This window comes from Erythrolamprus reginae, chromosome 2, assembly GCF_031021105.1.
Source record: "Erythrolamprus reginae isolate rEryReg1 chromosome 2, rEryReg1.hap1, whole genome shotgun sequence".
Lineage (NCBI taxonomy): Eukaryota > Metazoa > Chordata > Lepidosauria > Squamata > Dipsadidae > Erythrolamprus > Erythrolamprus reginae.
This window is the reverse complement of record NC_091951.1, coordinates 304,262,054-304,285,386: the sequence shown is the minus strand read 5'-3', so window position 1 is coordinate 304,285,386 and position 23,333 is coordinate 304,262,054. Positions and strand designations below refer to the sequence as shown.

The following is a 23,333-nucleotide window of genomic DNA, read 5'->3' as shown; positions in this document are numbered from 1 at the left end:
ATATGCATATCTCTACCTTCAAATGACAGCATCCCATACATATGCATATCTCTACCTTTATGAGAACATAATGTACCTTTCAAACACAGTACAGCCTGGGGCAATCAGTGTATCTCATGTGTACCAAATTAGCCTCAGTTTAAAAGACAGGACTTTCAAATACTTCCAATATACTAGAATGTATGACATAACCTGAAAACTGGAACAACCTCAGCAGATTTATAATGTTTAGCAGATTCAAAACCAAAATTTAAAACAAATGGTGATGGTGGGAGTGTTGGTGGAACACACAGGATTTCTGGGTTATACAAATAAAATGTTCCACATTTCATACTCTTGAATTTTAAAATGCAAGCTCCCATTTCTCACAATCAGGACTCAAGATTTCCTGGTTTCCATCTCATTTTGTATAAAAGTTTTACAATCCCCCAAAATATTTTTCACAATTAATTCTCTTTCCTGAATTTCTCCCTTGTATAATCTAATTGTGATTGTCTTCACATGAGATTAGACTCTCAAGCATTACATTATGTGCAGATTAGTTATTGTAATAGAATAATAGAATAGATAATAATAATAGAATTCTTTATTGGCCAAGTGTGATTGGACAAGGAATTTGTCTTGGTGCATATTCCCTCAGTGTACATAAAAGAAAAGATACATTTATCAAGAATCATGAGGTACAATACTTAATGATTGTTATAGCGGTCAAATAAGAAATGAGGAAACAATTAATATTAATAAAAATCTTAAGGATACGAGTAACAAGTTACAGTCATAGAATCATAAGTGGGAGGAAATGGGTGATAGGAATGATGAGAAAAAACTTTAGTAATAGTAGTGCAGACTAAGTAAACAGTTTGAGGGAATTAGTTGTTTAGCAGAGTGATGGCATCCAGGAAAAAACTGTTCTTGTGTCTAGTTGTCTTGATGTGCAGTGCTCTGTAGTGATGTTTTGAGTGTAGGAGTTGAAACAGTTTATGTCCAGGATGCGAGGGGTCAGCAAATATTTTCACAGCTTTCTTTTTGATTCGTGCAGGTTGGCATCAATTGTTTTTTCTGCAGTTCTGATTATCCTCTGAAGTCTGTCGGTTCTTGTTGGGTTGCAGAACCAAACAAGACAGTTATAGAGGTGCAGATGACAGACTCAATGATTCCTCTGTAGAACTGTATCAGCAGCTCCTTGGGCAGTTTGAGCTTCCTTAGTTGGTACAGAAAGAACATTCTTTGTTGAGCTATTTTTGATGACGTTATTGATGTTAGGTGACCATTTTAGGTCTTGAGATATGATAGAACCTAGAAATTTGAAGGTCTCTACGTTGATACTGTGTTGTAGGGTGGTAGGGTTTCTCCTAAAGTCTACCACCATTTCTATGGTTTTGAGTGTATTCAGTTCCAGATTGTTCCGGTCGCACCACAAACCTAGTTGTTCAACCTCCCGTCTGTATGCGATTTCATTGTTTTCTTGAATGATGCCAATCACTGTTGTATCATCTGCAAACTTCAGTAGTTTAACAGATGGATCGTTTGAGATGCAGTCATTGGTGTATAGAAATAGTGAGAGTACAAAGCCGTGTGTGTGTGTGTGTTAATTGTACAGGTATCTGATGTGATTTTACCTAGCTTCACCTGCTGCTTCCTGTTTGTTAGGAAGCTTGTAATCCACTTATAAGTGCATGTCCGGTATGATGGTTTTGAATGCTGAACTAAAGTCTAGAGGTGAACCCTAGCATAGGTTTTTTGAGATTCAAGATGCTGTAGGATGTAGTACAGAGCCATATTAATAGTATCATCTGTCAATCTATTTGCTCAGTATGCAAATTGCAGGGGATCTAACAGTGGATCCGTGATGGTTTTCAAGTGGGACATCACTAGCCTTTCAAATGTTTTCATAACTACAGATGTTAATAACTAATAATATTGTAATAAGTTTGAAATACATGTCATTTTCAGAGAAATATATAGTTGAAAAGCTCTCATGATTCAGACATATACATTACATATCTTAGATATGTAGATCAAATAAAAAAAAGCAATATCTATGGAGATTCTCAATGTTACAAAAATAACAATACTCATTATAGCAGGTATAGCACACTGCATTATACAATACACCAATACTGTATCTTATTAGTCTAATTTAGATGAAGTAATTTCAGGAAGCAAAATATAAAAGAGAAAAATCACTTTATTTTAATAATATTTCTTTTCACATGACAAAACATATTTGCACAACTTTCCATGTCATGAAATACCACTGTAACATTCTAATTTTTAAAATCCCATATCAAATAAAATACATGTAATAAATAATTTAAAAAGCAGTTTATTTTTCTGGTTTTTGGAATTTTAATATTTTATACTCTTTAGCAAATATTTATTTATTAGCATGTAGAACTCCAGAAAAATCAATAAAAAATAATTAAAAATATTTGTATATTTTTAATTTTTTTTAAAAAGAGAATATAATGGAGAACAAAGTATTATTATGTCATTAAAACTGCTTCAAGATTTAAACTGTACATTTTGAACAGCTTAGTTGTGCTACTTAATCTACTATTACCCTTCATAGTAATATATGCATTATTTAAATATCAGCTGTTTTTGAAATATTATGTAGTAAATAGTTAATACTATTTAAGTTCTCCTTCTTCTAAGACTTCAAACATATCATCTAATGTGCACTGGAGACATTTCAGATGTTCATCTAATTCATGTTCCAGATAGCTAGTAACGATGCATCCTATCCAGTTATTAAACATATTATATCCAATCCCAAAACCATCTGGCACTACTGGTCCAAATCCACCATGATTAACTGCTGGAGTGCTTAGTGTACTGGTTGAAATGTTAATGTGGTTTATGTTTTTATAGGCTGGATCGTTATAAATATCAGGAATAGTTCCACCTCTGCACTGGACAAGGTACTTCAAAGCAAATAAGTGTCGATCAAATCCTTGACCTGAATAAAAAAGAGGCAGATTCATTCAATATAAAGAGTGAGTAGGATATTTATACTATGAACACGTTACAGGTATGTGCAGAACATGATGAAATCAAGCACCATCTAACCATATATATTCACTCTGAAGACTCATTAATACCAAAAAAAACTCTGGACAGAATCAACATTTCTTGTTCCGGATATCTTGGAATTCAGAGTGCTTTGTGTTTGGTTGACTGTGGAATTTGATTGTTTGCTTCTTTATATAATTTTTGATTTCTAGTAGCTGTGCAAGAAAACAGCTCCTCCTACTTTAGAAACATAGAAGATTGATGGCAGAAAAAGACCTCATGGTCCATCTAGTCTGCCTTTATACTATTTCCTGTATTTATCTTAGGATGGATATACAGTATGTTTATCCCAGGCATGTTTAAATTTGATTACTGTGGATTTACCAACCATGTCTACTGGAAGTTTGTTCTTTACTTTATCATGTTAAAATATAAATATTATATTTTTAAATACTATAACTGCCCAAAAAGTGACTGAATAGTTTTACAGTGCACTAAGACAAGAATTAATATGTATGCTTTTGCTTAAGTTGTTGCATGAATCCAGCCATTGGATTTTATATAATTTGGGGTATGATTTAATCTGTGGTATATAAATCCAAATATTTGTGGCTTATACAATAAATTGCAGTTAAGCACTGAATTATCAGTACAGTGACTCTGCGTTCGGCTTTTAGTATTTTATGTTATTATTTTATCTGTTTTTCTCCCAAACATTTTCCTCATTTTGTTCCCTATTTACCTTTTCGTCTTCCCTGTTATACATTATTTTCGTATTATTTAAAATATCAAATAGCTATTTCATAAAGGACAATAAAAACTATCTGAAAACTTCAGAATTTTTCATGGGATCCTAATTAGCAGTGGCACATACACATACACACACACACAAACAGTGGTGTGAATTTTGGCAGAAAGAATACAGGATACTTATGAATATATCTTTTTGTCCATTTTTCACCAAACATTCAAAAATCATCTATAAAAACGAATGGTGACATGAATTTTAACTGCTTACCTGTAACTATGGTTGTTTGAGTGATCATCTGTCCAACAAATAAATGGTGTCTGTGCCTGTACCAAGCTCAACCAGAAATCTTCTGTAGGTGGGATTTCTGGCAGAAAGTGTATCCCTACTGTGCATGCTCCTAGAAGAAACGCCTGCATTTCCCTCAGTTCTCAAGAGACTGTCATTTCAGTTCAGAAATCAGGAATACCTACCAAGGCAGGCACCTATAGCAAGGAAAATTGTGGCTCAGTAAATTGCAGCATGGATGACAAGACAAAGAGCTATAGTTATAGTTAAGCAATCTATTCTTCATTATGGTCTCTGGGAACCACATATACGGATAATAAGTAAGAGAATCTTGAAGGCTGTGGGTCCAGTGCTACAGTTAAGAAAGTACAGAGGATAACTCTGCTCTGCTACAACTGGCATTTAGTCTTGCCAAAAGTCAACTTGGTAGCATCTTACAAATGTTAACTGGTTGGACGAAATAATTTCTTTTTAGAGGTCCAACTAAATTCCACAAAAAAGAACTCTATAAAATGATGTTGGCATCATACCTTAGAGAAGCATCAGATGGAATAAGGCAACCAATAATATAAAGCGATGGTGGTTTATACCAGACTGCGTAATATTGTAAAGAAAATTTTAAAGACAAAAAAGAATGGAATTCCTTGATGTTGCCTAAACAGAATGTCATAGATCACTGCACATCCTGTGAAAGAAGAATGCTCTTGGGATGGAGAGAAGATTACAATAAAAGTGTATTAATAGCTTATTCCAACTAACCTTTTGGGTGGGGGTAAATCAGTCCATTGTAGTATCTGATCAAGATGTAATTACAGAAATGGAGGGAATCTGCTATAATATATGAGTAAGCTAACATAACCATTACAAATAAACCTAATTTAAGGAGATATAGATTTATGGTGGCCAATGGCTGAATGGCTTCCTTGTGAGTTAGGAATACATGATGGAAAGATTGCATTATGACACTGACTGTCAGGCTGTCAGGGAGACATAAGATGAAAGAGAAGGCTGTTTCTGAAATGTAGTGTTCAAAAAGTCATAATATGTTTACAAGAAATTCCATCATATCCTTTCAAGAAATCTTGTTCGTGGAAGACTCCCATGTGAAGATAACAAACACAGGGATCATGCAATTTCCCATATTCAAAATTAAGAGAATATGCAACTGCAGGAGTTGAAGATAGAGACCCTGAAATAAATTCAATAGAGAAAGAAAGAAAAGCCAGTATCCTTTTGTTGCTAGAATCTGCAAGCATTTTGGCGAAGTACATCAAAAGATAACCGTGTTGATTTTTAGAATTCAATAAGGGTAGGATTTCATCCCACTTCTAGAAAATGACATTTTCTCTTGACTACAACAGCAATCACAGTGTACATTCATAGCTATTGTAAATAATTTTATTGCAGGTATTTTCTTATCAACTGAACTTTGTGCACTGAAGTAGGATGGAGATAGTCGGCTGAAAACTAATGACATTTGAGAGGGGGCTTTCATCACCACAGAACAGATACTTTGCTTTAAAAAACAATGCACAAACCTTCTCAGTATTTGCTTCCAAAGTCTAGTATGCTATACAACCAATATGGTTGATACAGTACTGGGAATCTGAGTAAGCACTGAATAGCAGAAGCCATATCTGAGAATGTTGACCTATACTATGGGTGAAAGATAAAAGAAAAATTATTTTAGTGATGAGTCTAAAGACTTCATATTACCTGAAAATCCAACTGGATGCCAATATACATGACAAATTAAAGACCGAATCAGAAAGGCTTTGCTGTGTAAACAGAATCCTAGTCTATTTTCATTGAGCACATTGGACCTGTTCATTTGTTTAATGAGATGAAAAGGCTATAAGCCAGTGATCAATGTAAATTTTAATGCCCAAGAAGTGGAGAAAGTTGTTTTATAAACTCATTTGCCTAAATTTCAAAGCTTGAATTTATCTGGAGACTATAAAGATGTATTATTAATTGTTCCTCTCTTTTTGCTACCCAGTAATAAAAAAATAATCTTAGATAAGATGGTAGAACAGGCTTGTTTGGAACTGTTTTTTCCTTACAAGAGAACAATCGGCATTGTTGGACTGGCAGGGGAGTGTGACAAACAACTTTGCATGCTGCCTGCTGTTGGATAATTACAATCACTCTAGTCAATACTGAAATATCTAATGTAAAACCCTGTAAGGCTTTAGAAAGTGAAGGGACCTGAAGTAAAAGAGAGGGTCATCTGATATAATTATTGTGTTAAAAGATACATGTTGGGGCACCCCAAATGCTTCTATATTTCTCTCACAATATGCCACCAAAATATGTGTGGCTCAATACACAGTATCAAGGGCGAAACTGAGAACTGGATGAAGAGTTAATTGGATCTATACCTATCCACTAACAATGTTTTTAACTTCTCTGTACTGTAATCCACTAACTGTCTGTGTCCTAGCAGAATAGGCCTTCTAGTCCATTCTGAATCTCCTGTGATAACTCTGATAGCCAAGTACAGGTTCAAAATTGAATGATCTCAATCAGAAACATAGAGGTGCAGTCAAGATGTGCAGTACTTTGTTACAAAGCCTCTGAGAATAAAATGATACCGAGCTCCTTTTTCTGATATGCTAAATAAGAGAGAAAAGAAGCTATAGTATTTTCTCCAAGAGAAAACTTAGCATACTTGATTGCTTGGAATTCAATTTTATTTCTTTGGAAGCTGGATTTGCTGCAAATCCTTAGTTAAATGGAAAAAGTGTTGTTCTATGTATGTAAGCTTCAGTTGAACAAACATTTCAGACTGTCAGCCTGAAAAGCTGTCTGTGCGCCCAAGACCTTTGAGCATAGGTAACATACAAAAGTAATAATCAATGGAGATTCTATAAAATAAATCTAATTCAGCTGGTACCACAAATAAGACAGATGGGGTTCTGGGGATTAGGCTCCCCGAATGCAGCTGCCAGTTATCTTGAACAGATGGCTGTGTTAGGGTAAAGATTGTCAGGTTTATGCTGGATGATTTATTCAGATGAGCACATTTGTTTGTCCAAAAGGGCTAGTTCAATTCTAGCAAGGTTCTGTACCCTTGGAATGATCTAATGGTAAATGAAGCTGGTAAAAAGGATCAGCCAATACTGAAGTACTTGGGCCTGTTTTATTCCTTCGCAAAGTTTGGCTTAGACACTAGCAGTTGGCTTGACGCTGACGTCAAAATAGAAAGGAAAAAGCAGTAACATTTGATTTGCTTCTCTCTGAAAAAAAATTGCTTGTATCAGTGCAGCTTATTAGTCCATTTAAGTAATGATGGTCTTTCCATTTGCTCCTTATTTCCCGAAATTGTAAAAGGGAGAGGGATTCTTAGTTCTAGTTCTGTTTGCCCAATTAGGAGTGCTTTGGGGTCCCTGACAGCATTGGTGGACCAATTTTTATTACCTTTGGCCTAGGAGCATGAACTGTATGGATTCACTTCCTGCTAAAATCTCAATTAAAGAATGTTCCAGATGGGAATTTCAGTGTAAACACAGAACACCTATGTCTTTTGCACAGAGACCACAATAATGAAGTAGTATTATTGTGACATGATATATACAGAACAGAAAACATCTAAATGAAAAAGGCATATTGAATTAGGTTTTCAAGTTTAATGAATTAATCAGTAATTTATATATTGTTTAAGAATTAGAGATAGTTCTTGCTCAACAATTGTAATTGGAACTGGAATTTCTGCAACTAAATAATGCGGCTATAAAATGTTATATTACAATTTTAGTTTGTGTCAATTTGTCAACTTTCAATTTCCAAACATTAGAGATGCTCAAAAGTTGTGACATGCCTTGTAAAGAGATTTTGGCTGCTTTAATATAATTTAGAAGTGCTTGATAAGTAACTACATAATATCATAACTTTTTAACATTTTGTTTCATTTGTTACATGACCATGCTGCTTAGTTATGGTAGTTCCAGCAGTCCTCTTTTGCCCTTATTAAGTGAATCACTGTGGGCCATTTAAGTGAGGACCTCATATGATTGCAACTTCAACTTTCTGTTCACTTCCCCATTAACTTTGTTGAAAATTGCAATTGTGTGATTCTGGGAAGCTACAATGGTCAGAAATGTAGACCCGTTACCAAGTGCCTGAATTGCGATCACTGTAAGTTTGAACGATCACTAAATGACTGGTTATTAAGCAAAGTCTACATAAAAGTGAATTACTAACTTGCATGTCAAATGCAATGTATAAAATGGTCACAAATCTTTTCCAAGCCAAAATACCAATGGATCTTACAAATTTAGCATTGAATGTTATAGCAGAATGACCTCATTTACATTATTTAGTAACGTGCAGATTGGTTTATACAATGCTGAGAATGCATTATGTCTAGATACTGCTATTGCATGATAGAAAATAAAAGAAAAAAATAAATATAATAAATGCTAAGGCATTTATTATATTTCAGCTCCAATTATTTAGTTTTGTTAAATTTGAAATCCTACTAAAATATAGTTTGTGAAAATGGACTTCAATAAGCAATGGCTTATGATTAGTCCCCAAAATGAAGACATTTCTGATTCACACTTAGGAGCTTGAATTTTGTAGTATATTTGATTGCATTATATATATTTGTCTTCAACTGTACGGTATTTAGTAAATACTGAACTTTCATGGCTACTCCTATTAACTAATATGAACCCACATAAAGAAAAAGATAATTACTATACAGTTGATTAAAAAGCAGTTGTCAAATAATTCTCCTTCAGTATAAAGAAATACATTTTTAAAATCCAAGCCTGTATTTCCAAGATGATGTTACTTAGAAATACAGTGGTACCTCTACTTAAGAACACCTCTACTTAAGAACTTTTCTAGATAAGAATCATGTGTTCAAGTTTTTTTGCCTCTTCTTAAGAACCATTTTCTACTTAAGAACCCGAGCCCAGAAAAATTTCCCAGGAAATTTGAGAGTGGCACGAAGGCATGGCTAGTTTCCTGCCATTCCCCCTGGTTTTCTCTCTCTGGCACAGTGTATGGGAGGCAGCTTCGTGCTAGGTATATGGGAGGCACCTGCTCCTCTTTGCTGCCTCAGAGTCCCATTTTTTTAAAAAATCTTAATGTTTTGGATTTTTAAAATTCCCCTCACCTCACCTTCTTCCTTCAGCAGCGACTGTCCTCCTCCTCCTCTTCCTCCTCCTCCTCTTCCTCATCCCACCCAAATTCCAAACTTTTATTTCTTTCCTAACGGTTTTGCACGCATTATTTGCTTTTACATTGATTCCTATGGGAAAAATTGCTTCTACTTACAAACTTTTCTACTTAAGAACCTGGTCATGGAATGAATTAAGTTCTTAAGTAGAGGTACCACTGTACCTGCTTGTAAAGCAAATAAACCAAGATTTAAATTCAGATGCTAAAAAAGTTAAGTTTCTATTATTATTATTATTATTATTATTATTATTATTATTATTATTATTTAGATTTGTATGCCGCCCCTCTCCGAGGACTCGGAGCGGCTCACAACAAGAAAACAGTACAAATCCAATATTTAAAACAGTTTAAAACTTCAATGGTAGAATTATTGCAAAAGTTTCTATAGTAATTTATTTACTTTAAATACACACACACACACACACACACACACACACAGAGAGACACACACGGCCACTTATCTCATAAAACACCACTCTGGACGGCCACAAGAATAATGAAACAAAAATTAATAAAAATAAAATCAAGAAAACAACGAAAACCAGTTACCTGATCTACCATCCCCAATCCTCATAATCTTTGGGCTCCAACTTTGCTCCTGAGGAAAAGCTGGTTCTTCCCAGAAAGCTAAAAGGGTGAAAACCAGCTAGGTTCCAGGAAGAAAAGTGTTTCACAGAGTAGGGGCTGCTATTGATGTAGTAATTACTGAAGTAAATAACTTTTTCCTGTGTAATTATAACAATCACAAGCCATAATTCCACAAAAGTTTTGGAAGATAAAAAATGTATATAAATATATAATTCTGGAGAATTTGGGATCATCCAGATATTACTGACCTTATATGGTGCTTATAAGTGACTTCCTAAAACTGTAATTCAGTGTTTGCTTATTACTGTCCACCACCACCCGGTCTTTCTCTAATACAACTTTTATATAATAAAAAATAATAATCACACACCCCCTTTCAAAATATTTTGTGACCCAATTATCCTCCATTTGGACAGATGATATTCTCTTGTTTAAATAGATGCTATTGGTAGTCCCAGGTTAACAATCACTCAGTTGTTAAGTGAAGCAGTTGCTAAGTAATACCATAACTAGACTTAGTATTTTATTTTGGCTTTTACTTTACAGACCTTTGAAGGTTGTAAATGCAAGAACTTTGTAAAGTTATTTCTTCATCGCTATTGTAGCTGCAAAGAGTTGCTAAACAAGAACTACTTTTTTGTATGTACTGGTTAACATCACTAAAAAGCAAAATATTGCTCAACTCAAGCTCAATTCTGATGACAGAGTATGGCAGTTTCTTGTCTGATATAGAAAAAATCTTGAGAGTCGCATTTAGTTAATGTTTGGATCGGGATCACCAGGAAATTCCAGAATGGTAGAATTTGAAAAAAAAATTGAATAAGGGAATATCTAGTAATCCATTTGAATAGTGCCCACAAGGAAACAAAAAGATGTATCCTTTAAAAACTTACAAAAATAGCATTTTTCTTCCAATAATTAAAAAAGCATATAGTGTAGCAGTGGTATTGGATTAGAGGTGGGGAGAGTAGGATTCAAATCCCCATTCAACTCAGAAGCACAATAACTTGAGTTACTTAAATACAGAGAGATATAAGTGAAAGAATTAAAGTTTAAAATGTTGCTATATTCTATATTTCTTTTTAACTTCATACCAAAGGTATAACTATAACAAAGTTGGAACTAAAAACTAATTAAACTATGTTCTAATACTATCCTTTCCACAAAGTACCTCCCACAACAGAAACTCCATTATTTTCATATTCTGTGTTAAATTACACAAGTTATTTGACAGTCCACATAAGTATCAATCCTAGACTTTATCACAAGACTTAGCTAAAATAAAATAACAAAGTATTGAAAAGACCTAACCTAGTGTAGCTTCCAACTGCAATCGTCTATGGTACTTTGAACATTCTTCAATCATATTTTTCATGTCTTGAACACTATGCTTTCCTCGTTCAGCAATAAATGCATCTGCACACTTTTTAGTGTACACAGATGTTGGTCGAATTGTTTCAGTGCGACCATGTTTAAAAGCTGCAGTACTACATGCTTCATAAGAAGGAAGAAATTTTCCATATTGACGATAGACAGCCATTTGACAAGCAAGTTGAAACATAGCATCCGGACTCAAGTTTTTACTCATAATATACTCTTTCCCATATTTTTCATATCTAAGTGATTTTACAATAAACTTTTTCAGTGTATCATCAAATTTCGTATGTGCAGCATTAATTGCAGATGTTATTGAATCATTCAGATTAAATTCAAGCTTGTCAGAAGATGTAACAAATAAAGCTGGACTTGATTGTGGCACAATAGCTGGATGCTCTGTACTGTCTCTATAAACTTCATTAATGAAACGCAGAACTGCAACACCATCTCCCCAAGAGTGTTCAAAATGTATTCCCGCATTTCCATCACTAGTGATAATCATATTAAAGGATTTGTCAAACCAGCGATTAAAGCCATATCCATGAAGAAAACAATGAGTGAGTTCAATTTCATCTTGTGGGGAAGCATTATCTAAACAAAGGCAGAAGACCGAACTGTCAATTTTCTTTAAGTTTTCTGCATTACCGTTTTGCACAAGTTGCTGCCTTACATTTGCCCAAGTATTTCTTTCTTCAGTTGTGAGATATGAAAGTTCAAATCTAGGCAAACGATCAGCATCAAATATTATTTGTGCTAAGTGAGCTTGAATTTCAGATGGATGTAGAATGTTACCCAAAGGATCCAATACTTCAAAAACATAAAGATGACCATTTCTCATCACCAACAAATGTCTTGCAAATTCACTTGTAAATAAGGTATCCTTACTTAAATTAGGTATCCTGGTACTATTGAAGAGAGATTTATACTGCGACATGTCTAAAGGATAAGCATTCACTAAATATGCTCCATACCAGGATAGAGTGGATGGAAGAGCACGGATGAAGTATTTAAACATTTTGCTTTGACCCCATTTGCGGTTTACATAAAATATATCTGGCCGTAAAATGTCATTCTTCAAGGTGTTAAGAAACTTTAAGGATGAAACAACAAGATTGGTTGCTCTAATTACTTGATTATTGTATCCGGGTTTAGGATCAGGATTTAAAGAAATGAAAGGGTTGTAGTTGAAAACAATTGAATCTCTTGAAGAAAGATACATGTCATACCAGGGTCCTACAAAAATAAAAATAATTCAGTTAAAAAAAATACATTTAAATGCTTAATATATAAACTTGAAAGACTGCAGTTTATATACATACAAATGCATACATACAAATACAAAGACAAAGGCATACAATTCCAATAAGTAGGTAAGTAAGTAAGTAAGTAAGTAAGTAAGTAAGTAAGTAAGTAAGTAAGTAAGTAAGTAAGTAAATAAATAAATGTATTACGGAAAATCAAACAGGTCCCTTCACATCTGCTTCGTTCTACATTTTCTTTAAATATCAGAAAAGCAGCATTTGTTTGTAATTTTCTGTAAAATGTACAGCCTTTCTTAATATACAATTAAAAACAAAACAAAACATCTCCAATATATGTTTCTGAATATCTCTTAGTTATGATATGTGAAGTCAAAAATAAAGAAGCTAAAGCATCTAATGAATACATAAAGTTTAGGTTTTTTGCTGAGCCTTTTAGTTTGGCTTTTTGTACTGGGTAACTGATATATGGCATATATCAGTTATATATCAGTTATACATATATCATATATCCAGCATCTCCTGAATATACATAGCATAGTTTCTAATCAGTGCCAATATAGCATTCTATTTCCTTTAATTTCACTGGATTAAATCACTTCATTTATTTTTATAAACCAATAAGATTCTAACATGACCTTGATTACTCTGACATAATTGTATAATAACTCTCCACATTAGAAACACCTTTAATTAAATTGATATATTATTATTTTTAATTGTATACAAACATCTTGTAAAAAATGGATTGATTTCAAATTAAGGCCATATAAAATTGTTATTTTAATTGGTTTAATAAAAATAGAACATCATCATATCTGTACAAGTTTCCTTAATCTAGCATTTAAGTTAACATAATTTGTTATTTGTTCTACCGAAACATCTGCCTGTACTAGCAATGGGTTGCAAATCCCATTGCTACCAGTTTGTGCTTGCGTTTGCCTAAGTCTAAGTGTTATTACTACCTATGTAATGAAACCATAAACATATTAACTATTATTTTTTAAAAAGTCAGTTTGATATAATGATTAAGGCACCAGGCTAGAAATTGTGTGAATTTGAGTTCTATGCCTGCCTTTGGCAGGAAACCAGATGGGTGACCTTGGGCCAATCATTTGTCTCTCAGCCCTAGGAAGAAGGCAATGGTAAACCTTTTCTGAAATGTCGTTAAGATAACGGTGTGAATTATTCCAAGCAATCACAGGAATTAATACAGACAGAAAGACAATATACCATTTCACACAAGTGCTGATTTATGGTTAGCTATTCCATATAATATCAAGGCAATTCACTGTCAACTCCAATGTACCTATTTTATAGGATTTTATTGTGCAAACCAAACATACAAAAATGCAGCTTAACTGAACTTAATTTGTTCTCCACAATTAAAAAATACCAATTAAAAATAATACAAAAATAAAGACAAATCCTAAACATGACTTCCTTCTCCAACATCCAATTGAAGGGGACACATTATTTCATAGAGATATCTATTGTACAATCTGTTAGTCTCATCCAAATATTAACCATACCAGTCCTGTTTACCTTCTGATCCCAGAAAAGGCTAGTTAAGTATTATTACCTGCTGCGATACTTCAAGTAAAACCAATTAATTAAAATTGCTATGGTTTAACCATTTTCATTTGTATTCATTTCATTTCGTTGTATTTGACTTATGGTATGCTTTGCAAATTTCTCAAAGTAATTAAAAGAGATTTCTAAACAACAGTGAGCCCTGGTATTAGCCTAGAAATTCTTATAAGGTAAGCAGCAAATATTTTAATTTCCTTTTGTAAAACAACAATGTCTAAATTAGGGATTCTAATCTTTTTCACTTCTATAAAGTTTCATACATGATTCTTCTTAGTTTATAAATCTTATATAACACATTAACAGAGGCATATTTTTATCATAACATCTTATTTCATATTTCTGTTTGAATAAGGTCTTAAATTTCATGAGCATATATATAAAAACATGTATGATTTCAGTGAATCGCCAATTCGCACGAATTCCAGCAACCGGTTAGGTCCCAAAGAGTTGGCCTTCTCCAGGTCCCGTTGACTAAACAATATCGTCTGGCGGGACCCAGGGGAAGAGCCTTCTTTGTGGCGGCCCCGACCCTCTGGAATCAGCTCCCCCGGAGATTAGAATTGCCCACACCCTCCTTGCCTTTCGTAAACTTCTTAAAACCCACCTCTGCCATCAGGCATGGGGGAATTGAACATCTCCCCCGGGCCTATACAATTTATGCATGGTATGTTTGTATGTATGTTTTTGTTTTTTAATAAGGGTTTTTTTAGCGATTTTTAAATTATTAGATTTGTTGCATATTGTTTTATTGTTGTTGTGAGCCGCCCCGAGTCTACGGAGAGGGGCGGCATACAAATCAAACAAACAAACAAACAAACAAATTCAGAAGTGATTATGTTCCATTCAAGATAATATTTTTTCACAGATAATCTGTAGGATCTGCCTCCTTAGTACTGTAGTTAGGTAGGATAATGATTAAAAAAATAGTCCATTCTTTTTCTGTGATTCCTTTCCCATGATGATGGAGATTAATTAAACCATTAAGGAGCCCAATCAAGGTTCCAATTACTTGCTTGGAGATGACCTTTAAATTACTCTAGTAAACAATCAAATTAGTGTGGGCTATAGAACTCCAATTAAACTGTTTATTGCCCTGTTTCCTTCATCATGAATGAACTTGCCATTGTATAACCTACTTTTTAAGTTTTGGATAAAGTTTCAAAACAGAAACTATTCTTATAAAGCCAGGTCATTAAAATATATTTGCTCAATAAAAATAAATAGTAAATAAAACAAGCTTAAATAATGTTAGGTCTGAGTCAAGAATAATCAAGAATATTAAAAACAAACCTGATATGTAACTTGTATTACTATTAATCCGATCATGCTCAAGAAGATCACGATGTATGATCTTCCCCTCTCCTTTGCCAAACTCTGTAGCAAGTTTTACAGTATATCTACAAATTACAAATAGATTCATTATAACACTTGAATAGTCATTTATATTATAACTGATATAATTATAACTACATTTATTATTTATTACTTAATTATAAGAAAATAATCTTGTTCCATATATGTTAGTGGTCAGGAACTTTTCCAGATGCTGTGCACAATCATTTGGGAAGAACTTATACCATGAAATTGTCCAGTTTTGTGAGATTTCAGTGTTTCTAGCTAACCTCAGAAGATTTTGGAAAAATTGTCTTCTACAAAACCTGTCCCCTGGTTCCCAAAAAGGTTGGGGACTGATGTTTAAAGGCTACATGAGAGACTTTGAGTTGTAGTCTTGACTTAGGCACAAAGCCAGCTGCTTAAGCTTGGGCCTGTCACTCTCTCTCAGACCTAAGAAAGAGACAATGGCAAACCACTGCTTAAAAAACCCTTGCTAACAAAACTCCATTTGTCCAGGCAGTTGCCAAGAATTACACACAATTAAGGAAGAAGGAAAAAAACATATTTACACACCTTGGGCTATATGAAGACAGTAGTCCTGTCAACAACTACTTCAGCTTTAACCACACCAACACTCGAGCACACGAGAGATACAAACTTAAAGTAAACTGCACTAAACTCAAATGCAGGAAATACGATTTTAATAACCGAGTAGTTGATGCATGGAACTCACTACCAGACTAACCTAATCCCAAAAACTTTAGCCTTAGACTGTCTACTGTTGACCTCTCCTAATTCTTAAGAAATCAGTAAGGGGCATGCATAAGTGTACCAGAATGCCTTCCGTTTCCTGTCCTGATGTTTCTCTTTTAGTAGTATCATGTATATAAATATTATTATATCTTTGTATACCACCAATATGTACTTGACAAAACAAACAAACAAAATGATACTGCTATGGATTAATATACTGTACATGCACCCATACCAAAGATTTCACTGAAAGGACATTAAAAAACAGTGGTATACAGTAATGGAAAAATTACCTAATACTGCCTGTATTTTATATGTAACAATGTAACAATAGTTCAAAGGATCTTGGCTTATGATCATGTGCAGAGTGTTACCTGATCACTCTTTCTGGCTCTCCCTCATTAGTCAAAGAAGCTAAAGTAAACGGAACTAAAAAGAAAGAAAAGCTGTAAACTGGATTTACTGGTCTTCCACTCTCCTTAAAAACTAGAATATAGAAACAGTATCTACAGTTAGCTTCTAAGATTGGTGAGGAGACAAACTGCGCGCACAGCTTGAGTCGTCTTGTGTGAGCATGTGTGCTATGGACGTGTGCGCATCCCCAGTGTGATTTTGCATGTGCAGGAAGCAAAAAAATCCCTAAAATCTTGCATGGGCGCATGTCCCCTCGCAAGATTGTTTAGAATTTAGACCTAGCACTATGTATGAATATGGTGATTTAGTCCACTGGTCTAATCAACAGTTATCTAGAATTCCAGGCAATAACTTTGCTCAATAAATCAGTAAATATTGAAGGCTGAATCTGGGATATTTGTGGGGAGGTGTGTGGTGTGTGTAAAACAACAATCCAGCACTGCCCTATAATTCTTCCTCTAGGCATAGCTAGCAAGAGAAAATTGAGTAACAAAACAAAGAGTTCACTATTCAGACTGCCAGATACAAATAGAGGGAAATGAGTATTTTGTGTATTTTGATCTATTTATATTTAAAAATATATAATTGCTATATCTATTCTTTTATTATAATTATATAATGTCTTTTCTTATACCTGTATTGTTGATCATTCAACAATGGCTTCTGAGCAGCTAAGTATCTATTGATAGTGTCCTCCAGTTTAGGAATAGGCAACCTAAAAATGGATATCATTAACAAATTATAAATTGACATTTTATATCAGTTTTCTCACCCCATCAATTTAGCTGTTATTCATTTACAGAAGTTTTTTAAAGAGAATATTATTTCCATCAAGGAGTGGGCAGCAATCTCTCATAGATGATTACCCTAACCTAGCCTCCTGTCATCTCTCTAGATGTTTTCACTAACTAGGATAGACAGAGATATAGACTAGATGTAGCAGTAATTCAATATAACCATATGGATGAGTAGATGATTTTTTATACTAATGATTCCAAAACTGAAGCAGTATTTAATAATATGAATCAACTTAGACTTATTTGTAGCATTTGTGTGGCAATACCAGTAAAACTTTGAAACAGTAAATAATTGTTATTTGATAAAATTTAATAATAAATGTTAAGTATAAAATCAATATCCAGGTTTATATTTAAATAGTATAGATCTTAGATGAAATTACCTATGGAATCCTTATTGCACTTTGAGTTCAGTTGTTTGCTTACAGATATTTTATTACCCAAATCAGTAACATAACATATTCAGTGAAAGTAAGCAGGTAGTTTACTCCCTGTTTAGATGCAAAACTTCCCTGCCAGTTTTAGGTGTGGTGTCTCCCCCCCCCCCCTTTTATTGTACCTTGACTAGGATATTTTTTCTACTTGATGTTTGTCTGGTGTTAATCCCTGCTTATCTGAGTGTGGACTGCTGGAGACTTGTGTTCTGGTCTTTTTGTTTCTTTCTTAGCTTTATCTTTTTTGAATATTATGTAAATATGGTTTGTCTCTATGTGTCTACTGATAATTGGATTTAATAGCATTTTTAAATTTGGTTTGATCTAAGATGCCAACAGTTTTTCAGTTGAAACTGTGGTTGAGTCTATCCATGTATTGTGACTGAAGAGTTTTCATTTGTCGTCTGTTATTCATGGATGCAGTCTGCTCATTCATCTTACACAATGGCTGTTCTAACATTGTATAATGTAGATGTCCTGTTTTTTCTTCTTGGGCAACTAGGTCTTTTGGTTTAAAGATATTTTGGAGGGATTTAGTTGGTTTGTGTACAGTGGTTCGTGTACATCAGTTATGCTGAGTAATTATAATAATGTGTTTGATGTTTCTGAGAACTTTTTCATCTTGTGCTGGTTGTGCTGGGTTGAGTGACGAAAAACAAAAACAATACCCTAATCAAGGAACTACTAAGGAGAAAAAAATACCCCCCTCAAAACTGGCAAGGCAAACTACTACTAATTATTTCTTAGATATTTATTCTTCTTTTAAATATTAGATTTGTTTATTGTATACTGTTTATTATTGTTGTGAGCCGCCCTAAGTCTGCGGAGGGGCGGCATACAAATCTAATAAATTATTAATTATTATTATTATTACTCTATAACAGCAAGAAAATTCTATATTTAATCACACTGATGATATTGCCTATTTGGGTATTGAAATGTCTTGCAAGCAAACTGCAAGGCTCAGAAAGCACAAGAACTTCATAGTTCAATTCCGAGCTACATATCTTCTCTTCTATTAAATTAAAAATTTCCATATTTGATAGATTAGTTCTTCTTAAATGACTGTCTTCCAAAATTACTTTGTTTCAAACATTTATAAAAAATATTTCAGAAGTAACTTTTAATGATTTGAAGAATGCTCTATATAAATTCAACTTTTTATAATAAAAAAAACCTCAGGCAGAAAGATCAAGCTTTCCTAATATTTGATTATTATTTTGATCCCTTACAGATAATTAATTTTTGAACCCACTTGGAATATTCCACTTTTGGGGGTGAAATTTGACTATTCTACTTTTAGGGAAAAATAGGAAGTTCTTAATAGAAAATATAAAAAATGAAATATTTCAAATGTTTAAGATATTTAATTCTATATAATACATGAGAGCAGATTAAATATTTTACCAAAGTATTTGGTTTTTAAAAAATCTGTTTAAATTTTGCTTGATATTAGTTTAATCAAGTATCACCTTTTTATTATTATTATTATTATTATTATTATTATTATTATTATTATTATTATTTATTAGATTTGTATGCCGCCCTTCTCCAAAAACTTGGGGCGGCTCACAGGATACAGTGTAAAAAACAAAGCCTATAAACAAATCTAATACATTAAAAACTACAGCTAAAAACCCAATCTCTTAATCAATCAACCATGCATTACATTTATTGGTCAGGGGGTCTAGATCTAATTGCCCCAGGCCTGGTGACATAGGTGAGTCTTAAGACCCTTGCAGAAGACAAGGAGGGTGGGAGCAGTACGAATCTCTGGGGGGGAGCTGATTCCAGAGGGCCGGGGCCCCCACAGAGAAGGCTCTTCCCCTAGACCCCGCCCAACGACATTGTCTGGTTGATAGGACCTGGAGAAGGCCAACTCTGTGGGACTTAACTGCCATTGGGATTTATGCAGCAGAAGGTGGTCCCGTAAGTAATCTTTAACTTGCTTTTGCATTTTATTAGTTTATTTGTAGTCATTTTTGTCATTTTTAAAAAACAAATGACATTAAAAAGTCACTTTATACCAAATAAAACTTCTTTTAAATATAAATAAAATCTGTCACTCCTCCTTTTCCAGTGTCTGTGCTCAGTAAATTCTTGTTTAGAGATGAAGAAAAGAAATTGTGCCCATTTAATGGCTGATTTCTTCGGAGTTTTTTCTGGGCAATGCTTTGGGGCTAACGTTAGCTTCCTTTTCAACTATATTTGTAATTTTTCCAACTCAGCACACAGACATGGATTTTCAGCAGCCTTTTTGCTAGATCTTGTTCTCTTTTGTGGGTAAATGTATATTCATTGCTACTTCCATTCCTATCAATGAAATCGTGATAAGCAAAGCAAATTACTGCATTTTTCATCTGTCAGGCATACACTATGTAGCAGGCTACATTGAAATGGATTGGTAAAATAAGGCTTTCTTGCTTAGTCACTACAATGCTACTATCTCGGGTAACCTATTTGCATTGGTATGTACACATCACCTCAGGCAACATATCAGCACCTGGCATTCTCAGATCATTTTGCTTCTGAAAAAGCAAAGTAATTCCTCCTTCCAATAAATGCTTGCCTGGGGACAGGGCTGCCGATAGGGCAGTACTACTGGGAGTGGCGTACCGGGCCCGGCCAAATTGGAAAATGGGGGGGGGGGCGCCCGCCAAAAACTCCCCAACCCAGATTGCGATGGGGAAAAGCGCGCCAAGGAAAGCAAAAGGACCAGAGACACCTCGCCAAACTTCGCCTCTGCGGAGCTTCTCTGACCGCGGCCTGCACCTTCTTCCCACCCCTGCGAGGAAAGAAGGCAGGGAGGCCGGCAGACAGGCAGGGAGCCCCGATCGCAGCCGCGGAAGAAAGCGCGGGGGTGACTTGGCCCTCCGCTCCGGAAGCCAAGCCGCGCTGCTGGGGAAGCCGGGAGAGGACTGAGCCTGGCCGGCTTCTCCGCCGGCCTTGTGTGTCCCCCAAGGATTGCGAGGGCAAGAGAGCAGCGCCTTTCGGCCTCCGGAGGTGCTGGGCCGGGGATTTGGGGGGGGGGCCGTGAACACCGCCCGCCGCCCGGAGCCAATGGCTTCTTTTTGGCGTGTGCCGGCTTACTCGCTCGCCTTCCTGCTGCTGGCGCCTGGAGCAAGTAAGTGCGTGCGGCCGGCCGGGTGGGAAGGGCGAGGCGCGAGGGGGAGGCAAGGTCCCTCTTTTCATGCATCCGCTCAGTGAGCCTCTCCTTCCTTCCCTCCTTCCATTTCTTTCATTCCCCCTGTCTATTTTTATTTCTCATTCATTCTCTTTCTTTATTTTCTCTTTCTTTCTTTCCTTCTTTCTTTCCTTTCTTTCTCTCTTGCTTTCATTCTTTTTTTTTATCTTGCTTTCTTTCTTTCTCTTTCTTTCTCTCCTTCCTTCCCTCCTTCCATTTCTTTCATTCCCCCTCTCTATTTGTATTTCTCTTTCATTCTCTTTCTTTTCTCTTTATTTCTTTCATTCTTTCTTTCTTTCATTTCTTTTTCTTTCTTTCTCTCTTTCTCTCTTGCTCTTTCATTCTTTTTTCTTTCTCTTGCTTTCTTTCTTTCTCTTGCTTTCTCTCCTTCCTTCCCTCCTTCCATTTCTTTCATTCCCCCTCTCTCTTTTTATCTCTTTCATTCTCTTTCTTGCTTTCTTTCTTGCTCTTTTTCTTGCTCTTTTACCTTCCCTTCCTCTATTTCTTTTCTTTCTCCTTCCTACCTTCTTCCCTCCCTCCCTTCAGTCCTTCCTCTCTTACTCTCCCCTTTCATAAGTTTCCTTGCTTCCTTCCTCTGTTCCTGTCCCTTCCCCCTTTCTTTCCTTCCTTCCCTCCCTCCATTTCTTGCTTTCCTTCTCCTTCCTCCCTCACTCCCTTCTTTCACTCCTTCCTCTCTTACTCTCCCCTTTCACCTTTCCTTGCTTCCTTTGCACCCTTCCTCTGTTCCTGTCCCTTCCCTCTTTCCTTCCTTCCTTCCCACCCTCCGTCCATTCATTCACCCATTCCTCTCCTGCTCGCCCCTTTTACCCTTCCTTCCTTCCTAGCTCGCCCTCGCCTTTCTTCCCTTCCTTCCAGATGGGAGTGCCCCCTCAAGACACCCGCCTGACTGCTGGTACCCTGCTTTTTCTCTCCCCTCATCCTTTCCAGCTCCTCGCCGGTGGCTGCCGGGTGTGGGATCCCCCTCCCCTCTCCCCTCGCTAGAAAGCACATGGTTTTTTGTCAACAAGAAGGGAGAAGTGCCAAGGAGCCGTAAATAAGCCTCGCTCCGCCTGACCGATGCCAGGAGGATCTTTCTTTCCCTTGTCACTCCCGCTTCTTTCTTTCTCCTGGACGAGTCCACACAATCGGCTTAATCCAGTTCCTGAAATAGCCTATGGCAGTGCTTCCCAACCTTGACAACTTGAACATATCTGAACTTCAACTCCCAGAATTCCCCAGCCAGCATTCGCTGGCTGGGGAATTCTGGGAGTTAAAGTCCAGATATCTTCAAGTTGCCAAGGTTGGGAAACACCGGCCTATGGGAACGCCTCGCTTGGCGTGAAGCGGGAAATGATCCCGGGGGATGGAGTGGCTTGGCGACTTAAAATAGTTTTAAAATGGCGGGGGGGGGCAGACACTTAGGCTGTATGGGGCCCCAAAATTCCTGATGGTGGCCCTGCCTGGGGACATTCCTTGAGGAATATACCATATGTATCTGGATTTATGAAATATTGGACAGTGGACACCTGAACACGAACATTTTTTGCTTCGACAATATGATAGGGCAGAAAAAGACAGGGCTTTGTATGGGATCTTTATGAAGCTATCTCAAAGCCAGAGCTCAGCTGCTCCCTCAAACGGCAATCGGATGGTTTTTGAAAGAGGCCCAACGGCTTCAATAGTACTGCTTAGGTTACATTCACAAAGAATGTGTGAGAAACGCGGCGTCCAAGTGCTTTCCCCTACAACCGAGTGATCCAGCTACACTGCAAGAATGGCGGGAAAGAGAGAAGGAAGGGTGTTTTCGATGTACTCGAAGTACGCTTTACTCCCCCAGCCCCCACAATTTCCATTAAACTTGGTGAAGAACGGCAGAGGAACCTGGGCAAGCTGGGCTGGAAATGCATAGTAGGAATAGTGCTTCGGTGCACGAAATGATGGTCCTTGTCCTGCTCCGACACGATCCCCTCAGGCTGTCCCACGGTCCTCCAGTACTGGCGGCAGCTAACCGCCCACCGCAGCATTGAGGCGCCCCACGGGGGCTTCGCTCGGCGCATGGCAGGCTACTCCGCCCGGAGAGGGAACAGAAAAGGCGAAATGCTACTCCGCCACAACTGGCCTTCGACTGCACGCGCTCCTACAAATGGCGGCAAACGGCCGAAGGCTGAAGGAAAGAAGACGTCCCGCTTGGTATCCAAGGCAACCGGAGAACGCAAGGAGCCGTTTTCGCTTCTGAGGAGATAGCGCGGGCGACGAGGGAGGCCGTGGTGGCTGCCTTGCTAGCTGACCGCTGCGTTCGACCCCTGCACCTCATGGTGGGGCGCGGTTTTTGAGGACGTGCTGGCTGACCGAGCTTTA

At 36.3% G+C, this 23,333-nt stretch overlaps 2 protein-coding genes across 3 annotated transcripts in view; one reads left to right on the top strand and one right to left on the bottom strand.

The window, feature by feature from the left end:
- Positions 1-2,633: 2,633 nt before the first annotated feature.
- On the bottom strand, positions 2,634-23,036 carry LOC139162538 (carnitine O-palmitoyltransferase 2, mitochondrial-like). Its single transcript, XM_070743005.1, has 5 exons — positions 22,857-23,036; positions 17,195-17,275; positions 15,349-15,455; positions 11,141-12,439; positions 2,634-2,962 (listed from the first exon to the last, which is right to left on the bottom strand). The coding sequence occupies exons 1-5, from the start codon at positions 23,030-23,032 to the stop codon at positions 2,634-2,636; spliced, it is 1,992 nt and encodes a 663-aa protein (XP_070599106.1). The 5' UTR covers positions 23,033-23,036.
- The window catches only part of RHOBTB3 (Rho related BTB domain containing 3), a 64,031-nt gene continuing 43,577 nt past the window's right edge, over positions 2,880-23,333 (top strand). For both annotated transcript variants that reach the window (XR_011558344.1, XM_070743007.1), the window contains exon 1: positions 2,880-2,999. The gene's annotated coding sequence lies outside the window, so the exon portion shown is untranslated. The remainder of the gene's footprint in view (positions 3,000-23,333) is intronic.

Excerpts from the sequence above, each read along its gene's own strand:
- LOC139162538 (XM_070743005.1), bottom strand. The coding sequence starts at position 23,032 with ATGCGCCGAGCGAAGCCCCCGTGGGGCGCCTCAATGCTGCGGTGGGCG. Across the intron at positions 17,276-22,856 it reads TTCCAGCCCAGCTTGCCCAG|GTTGCCTATTCCTAAACTGG; the intron begins GTTCCTCTGCCG and ends ATCCATTTTTAG. Across the intron at positions 15,456-17,194 it reads TTGAATGATCAACAATACAG|ATATACTGTAAAACTTGCTA; the intron begins GTATAAGAAAAG and ends TGTAATTTGTAG.